Here is a 7,115-nt window from a genome sequence, read left to right on the forward strand (position 1 = left end):
AGGAGATATTAGGACAGGTGACCAAGAGCTTGGTCAAAGGTTTTAAGGAGTGTCTTACAGGAGAGAGGTAGAGAGGTTTAGGGAGGGAATTCCAGAGCTCGGGGCCCGGGCAGCTGAAGGCACGGCTGCCAATGGCGGAGCGATGGAAATCGGGGATGGTCATGAGGCCAGAATTGGAGGAGCGCAGAGATCTCGGAGGGTGGTGGGGCTGCAGGGGTTTACAGAGATAGGGAGGGGCAGAATCTGATCAATCCTGATAAAGGTTCCAGCCTGAAACATTAACCTGACCTCGCGCTCAGAAATAACCACAGGAAATTCCAGAAACACTCGACATTTCTTCAATCCTCCCATAACGGGAAAGCCGCGGGTTCGGGTGTGGACTGCTCAAGGCCGATTTGCTGAATGCGTATCTCCCGCTGGGAAGAGTGCGGAGTGCGGGGGGTGAGACTCCACACCAGGCGCCCACCTTTCATTAACCCATCGTTACATCTAGTCCCGAGCAGCGTCTCCAACTCGGGCTGGAAGCATTCCCGCAGGTTTGACCACGTGATGTCTGGTGACGCGATGGCTGACAATAGTCAGGGGACTCACGATCTCAGGATGACCGGAAGTGTATTACATCCAATGAGAAGCCTTTTGAAGTCTAGTCACTGTTGTAATGTGGGAAACGCGGCAGCTAAATTGTGCACAGCAAGATCCCACAAGCAGCAACGTGATAATGGCCAGATCATCTGTTTTTTAGTGATGTTGATTGAGGGATGAATATTGGCCCCAGGACACCGGGGAGAACTCCCCTGCTCTTCTTCGAAATAGTGACTGACATGAATCAGTCATTCATGAAAGAAAGACTTATGAAATAATACTGAGCAGCCTGCGGGTGGCGCTGTCCAGGGAGAGTATAAATACTCGGGCACGGGCCCAGCTTGCGCAGGACATTCTTAACAGGAACTAGTGAAGGACACAACTGGACCTCCATGTTGTAAAACCGTTGATTAAAGCTTTGTTTAACGCTTAGACCAAGTGCCTAGTAGTTTTCTTACGTCAGTGACCATGGGATCTTTTACATCCACCTGAGAGAGCAGACGGGGCCTCGGTTTAACGTCTCAGCTGAAAGACGGCACCTCCAACAGTGCAGCACTCCCTCAGCACTGCACTGGGAGTGTCAGCTTAGATTATGGGGCTCGAGTCTCTGGAGTGGGACTTGAACCCACAACCTTCTGACTCTGAGCCATGGCTGACCCCTAATAGAACCCCGTGATACTCAGCGAGGCCTTGCCCACTGACCTGTTATTCTCAATGTTTGACCAGGCTGTCCTGGGCAGTCGGAGTCCGCGGACTGACCCTGGTCAGGACACAGAGACGAGCTGGTCTCCAGGTAGTGGCTATCACTGAGGTCTGAGCAAGTGTCCAGATATTCATCGTCCTCCCTGCAAGGAAAATAAATGTGGTGAAAAAACGGGAGCGTGACAGTGGGCAAGCAGGGGTGGTCAGGTTATGCATAGACCGGCAACCAGCCAGACTGAGTCCATCGGGAGACAGACAGGAATAACAAGAAGCTGCGACTGGCTGGAGCTGGAGATACCCAGACACCCTGCAGTAGGCAGGTCCCACCACAGGGGGTCGCTGTTCCCTGTGGTTTCTGCACTGACACTGGGGAAGCTTTGTGATGGAGCGGTCACTCCGGGCCGGTCACTGTGGACTGGTCACTCCGGGCCGGTCACTGTGGACTGGTCGCTCCGGGCCGATCACTGTGGACTGGTCACTCCGGGCCGGTAACTAGACTGGTCACTCCGGACCGGTCACTGTGGACTGGTCACTCCGGGCCGGAAACTGTAGACTGGTCAATCCGGGCCGGTCACTGTGGACTGGTCACTCCGGGCCGGTAACTGTAGACTGGTCACTCCGGGCTGGTCACTCTGGACCGGTCACTGTGGACTGGTCACTCTGGGCCGGTAACTGTAGACTGGTCACTCCGGGCCAGTCACTCTGGGCCGGTCACTGTGGACTGGTCACTCCGGGCCGGTCACTGTGGACTGGACACTCCGGGCCGGTCACTGTGGACTGGACACTCCGGGCCGGTCACTGTGGACTGGACACTCCAGGCTGGTCACTCCGGGCTTGTCACTCCGGGTCGGTCACTGTGGACTGGACACTCCAGGCCAGTCACTCTGGGCTGGTCACTGTGGGCCGGTCACTCCGGACCAGTCACTCCGGGCTGTTCACTGTGGGCCGGTCACTCTGGACCGGTCACTCCGGGGCGGTCACTGTGGGCCGGTCACTCCAGGCCGGTCACTCCGGGCCGGTCACTGTGGGCTGGTCACTCCGGACTGGTCACTCTGGGTTGGTTACTCCGCGCCGGTCACTCTGGGCTTGTCACTCCGGGCTGGTCTCTCCAGGCTGGTCACTGTGGACTGGACACTCCGGGCTAGTCACTCTGGGCTGGTCACTCCGGGCTGGTCACTGTGGGCCGGTCACTCTGGGCCAGTCACTGTGGACTGGTCACTGTGGACTGGTCACTCTGGGCTGGTCACTCTGGGCCGGTCACTCTGATTGCACCGCACTGTCGGAGGGGCAGTACTGAGGGAGCGCTGCACTGTTGGAGGGACAGTACTGAGGGAGTGCTGCACCGTTGGAGGGACAGTACTGAGGGAGCGCCGCACTGTCGGAGGGGCAGTACTGAGGGAGCGCCACACTGTCAGAGGGGCAGTACTGAGGGAGCGCCGCACTGTCGGAGGGTCAGTACTGAGTGAGCGCCGCCCTGTCGGAGGGACAGTACTGAGGGAGCGCCACACTGTCAGAGGGGCAGTACTGAGGGAGCGCTGCACTTTCGGTGGGGCAGTACTGAGGGAGCGCCGCACTGTCGGAGGAGCAGTACTGAGGGAACGCCGTGCTTCCTACATTACAACAGTGACTCCACTTCAATTAGTACTTCATTGGCTGTGAAGCGCTTTGGGACGTCCTGAGCTGTGAAAGGCACGGGAGAAATCCAAGTTCTTTCTTTCAAGAGGCCTGACGTTATCTGTCGATTTGCTCCGTTAGGGAATCAGCCATGAGGAAGCATTTGGACTGAACTTGGGTCATGAGTCTTAGGAATGAGATGGAGTGAATTTCGATGCTTCCTCAATGGCTCGTTGGCCAAATGGACCTTACCTCGCTGCCTGTGGGAGCCCCTCTGCCCCCCCTCCACCTCGCTGCCTGTGAGACTCGACCCCCCGCCCGGGGTCAGTGGAGGGGAAGAGAAATCAAAAACAATCATATTCCAAGCACACCTGATGGCCGCCTCTGTCAGTCTGTCGATCTTTCTGTTCAGCTCGGCAATAATAACAAGTAACTCCGTGATCTGCCCCTCGTAACGCAGCACTGCCACTCCCTCCTCCTCCTCGTCCTCAGCGATCAACAGAGAGTCCGGACACTGAACAGACAGAAATAATTAGGATTCACACCACTGCACTATGCTGTGTGACAGGGCCGTGTGACGGGGCCGTGTGTTTATCCAGCTTCCCCTTAAATGCATCTACACATTCACCTCAACCACTCCCTGTGGGAGCGAGTTCCACATTCTCACCACTCTCTGGGTCACCTTAGTCCGGGTACAGAGGAGATTTACCAGGATGTCACACCTTGAGTATTGTGTGCAGTTTTGGTCGCCTTACCTGAGGAAGGATGTTCTTGCCATGGAAGGAGTGCAGCGAAGATTCACCAGGCTGATACCTGGGATGGCAGGAATGACGTATGAGGAGAGATTGGGTCGATTGGGCTTATACTCGCTGGAGTTTAGAAGAATGAGAGGGGATCTCATCGAAACTTATAAAATTCTAACAGGACTAGACAGACTAGATGCTGGAAGGATGTTCCCGATGGCGGGGGAGTCCAGAATCAGGGGTCACAGTCTAAGGATAAGGGGTAAGCCATTTAGGACAGAGATGAGGAGGAATTTCTTCACCCAGAGAGTGGTGAACCTGTGGAATTCTCTGCCACAAAAGGTAGTAGAGGCCAATTCATTAAATATATTTAAGAAGGAGTTAGATATATTTCTTAAGGCTAAAGGGATCAAGGGATATGGGGAGAAGGCAGGGACAGGGAACTGAATTTGGATGATCAGCCATGATCTCATTGAATGGCGGAACAGGCTCGAGGGGCCGAATGGCCTACTCCTATCTTCTATACGTCTACCCTATCGAACCCTTTCATAATCCTAAAGACCTCTATCAGGCCGCCCCTCAGTTGGGGGCAGTGGGAGGGGGTGGGCTATAATTGGCCTCAGCACCTTTGCCAAAGGGAGGAGAAAATGAGCCCAGTTTCTCAATCCTGATCACTATAGAATCATACAATGATTCAGCACAAGAGGAGGCCATTCGGCCCATCGTGCCTGTGCCGGCTCTTTGAAAGAGCTCTCCAATTAGTCCCACTCCCCCCCCGCTCTTCCCCCAGAGCCCTGCAAATGTTTCCTTTTCAAGTATTTCTCCAATTCCCTTTTGAAAGTCACTATTGAATCTGCTTCCACCGCCCTTTCAGGCAGTGCATTCCAGATCACAACAACTCGCTGTGTAAAAACATTCTCCTCATCTCCCCTCTGGTTCTTTTGCCAATCGCCTTCAATCTGTGCCCTCTGGTTACCGACCCTCCTGCCACTGGAAACAGTTTCTCCTTATTTACTCGATCAAAACCCTTCATCATTTTGAACACCTCGATTAAATCTCCCCTTAACCTTCTCTGCTCTAAGGAGAACAATTCCAGCTTCTCAACATCACTAAAACAGATTACTTGGTCATGATCACATTGCTGTTTGTGGGATCTTGCTATGTGCAAATTGGCTGCCGCGTTTCCTACATTACAACAGTGACGACACTCCAAAAAGTACTTCATTGGCTGTAGCGCACTTTGGGATGTCCTGAGGTCGTGAAAGGCGCTATAGAAATGTGAGTCTTTCTTTTAATTCAAAAGCCACGTGTAAATCAAGTTCTGATGCTCTTGTTAAGTTGTGTGGCTTGCTGTATGGGAACGGACGATGTTTCCCCCTCCCCCTAATTTCTCTCAAGGGCACTGATTATTACTGGGGCATGACCCCACAGGTGCCAGCCGCAAGTGGCCAATCCAAGTGGAGTAAGTGCTGGCATGCTAACTGAACCATGGGGACATCACAGCAACTCACCCAATATCTGCAAGTTCCTTCTCGCTTCCTGATCTCTCCACGTAACTGTAATCCCGCATTCCCTGGTACCATTCTATCAAATCTCCTTCTCTGCTCGAAGGAGAACAACCACAGCTTCTCCAGTCTCTCCACGTAACGGTAATCCCGCATCCCTGGAACCATTCTCGTATCCAAACACTTTCTGGAATGAACGTTGAATGTGGGGAGGCCTCCCCATGACTGAACCCAGTGTCTGGGGCTCACTCATTGAGAATGTCCACCCCGTGACTGAACCCAGTGTCTGGGCTCACTCATTGAGAATGTCCTCCCCGTGACTGAACCCAGTGTCTGGGCTCACTCATTGAGAATGTCCACCCCGTGACTGAACCCAGTGTCTGGGCTCACTCATTGAGAATGTCCTCCCCATGACTGAACCCAGTGTCTGGGCTCACTCATTGAGAATGTCCTCCCCGTGACTGAACCCAGTGTCTGGGCTCACTCATTGAGAATGTCCTCCCCGTGACTGAACCCGGTGTCTGGGCTCACTCATTGAGAATGTCCTCCCCGTGACTGAACCCAGTGTCTGGGCTCACTCATTGAGAATGTCCTCCCCGTGACTGAACCCAGTGTCTGGGCTCACTCATTGAGAATGTCCACCCCGTGACTGAACCCACTGTCTGAGCTCACTCATTGAGAATGTCCTCCCCGTGACTGAACCCACTGTCTGGGGCTCACTCATTGAGAATGTCCACCCCGTGACTGAACCCAGTGTCTGAGCTCACTCATTGAGAATGTCCACCCTGTGACTGAACCCAGTGTCTGGGCTCACTCATTGAGAATGTCCACCCCGTGACTGAACCCACTGTCTGAGCTCACTCATTGAGAATGTCCTCCCCGTGACTGAACCCAGTGTCTGGGCTCACTCATTGAGAATGTCCACCCCGTGACTGAACCCACTGTCTGGGGCTCACTCATTGAGAATGTCCACCCTGTGACTGAACCCAGTGTCTGGGGCTCACTCATTGAGAATGTTCACCCCGTGACTGAACCCAGTGTCTGGGGCTCACTCATTGAGAATGTCCACCCTGTGACTGAACCCAGTGTCTGGGGCTCACTCATTGAGAATGTTCACCCCGTGACTGAACCCAGTGTCTGGGGCTCACTCATTGAGAATGTCCACCCCGTGACTGAACCCACTGTCTGGGGCTCACTCATTGAGAATGTCCACCCCATGACTGAACCCACTGTCTGGCGCTCACTCATTGAGAATGTCCACCCTGTGACTGAACCCAGTGTCTGAGCTCACTCATTGAGAATGTCCACCCAACCCCATTCCACACACGGCCTTTACGCCCAGCTGCGACAGGAGATAAAGATCCCAACATTCCGAGCAGGATTCAGACCCTGATCCCGGGGTGGAAGCTCTCTGTCGGAGCTAACAGCCCCTCACAGGGGATCAACGGGACAGAAAGCCCTCGGAGCAACAGGTCAGCGAGCCGATGGCCTATCTATTGAAGAGATCAATGGATCGGAGGGAGGGAGCCAGCACTCTCTGAAAGACCGTACCTCCATTCCTGAGCGGCGATTCCACCTCCAAAGCTCTGCCACTTCCTCGTGATTTTTCCTTTCCTCATGGAAATGGCTACCCTAAGGATGGCGCAGGGTAAAGTTTCGGTAGGAGTTCGCTCGCCTCTTGCAGTTCCTTCTCCTTGGCTTCACCGGCTCGACGGTTGCATCATCAAATTTGAGATTTGTTGGATTTGGGAAGCAAAGTCCTGGCGATCACCAGTCTCAGAGATTTCCTGTCTCGCCCTTCCTCTGGTGCTGTTTCCAAATCAACATCCTTTTGGATTCTAATTTCCTCTCTCAGGTTAACCCTCAAAGACTGACCGTCAACACATGAGAAACACACGGCGCATTGGAATTAAATCGAGATTACAGCACAGAAACAGGCCATTCGACCTGACTGCTCCGTGCCGGTGTT

At 53.8% G+C, this 7,115-nt stretch overlaps 1 protein-coding gene across 4 annotated transcripts in view; it reads right to left on the minus strand.

The window, feature by feature from the left end:
• LOC147107991 (colorectal mutant cancer protein-like) overlaps positions 1 to 7,115 on the minus strand; it is a 35,575-nt gene extending 28,460 nt beyond the window's left edge. For 3 of the 4 annotated variants that reach the window (XR_015080505.1, XR_015080504.1, XM_086004366.1), the window contains exons 1-3: positions 6,698 to 7,112; positions 3,270 to 3,412; positions 1,285 to 1,427 (exon numbers count right to left, since the gene is read on the minus strand). Coding sequence is in view for 2 of the 4 variants with exons in the window: in XM_086004366.1 (XP_085860492.1) it covers positions 1,285 to 1,427; positions 3,270 to 3,412; positions 6,698 to 6,703 (292 nt within the window). In the remaining 2 variants the exon portion in view is untranslated. Of the gene's footprint in view, positions 1 to 1,284; positions 1,428 to 3,269; positions 3,413 to 6,697 lie in introns of all 4 variants that reach the window. The other variant, XM_086004367.1, reaches the window with a different exon arrangement.

The sequence above is a fragment of the Somniosus microcephalus genome, chromosome 13, assembly GCF_052327205.1.
Source record: "Somniosus microcephalus isolate GS21.2 chromosome 13, FLI_Smic_1.0, whole genome shotgun sequence".
NCBI lineage: Eukaryota > Metazoa > Chordata > Chondrichthyes > Squaliformes > Somniosidae > Somniosus > Somniosus microcephalus.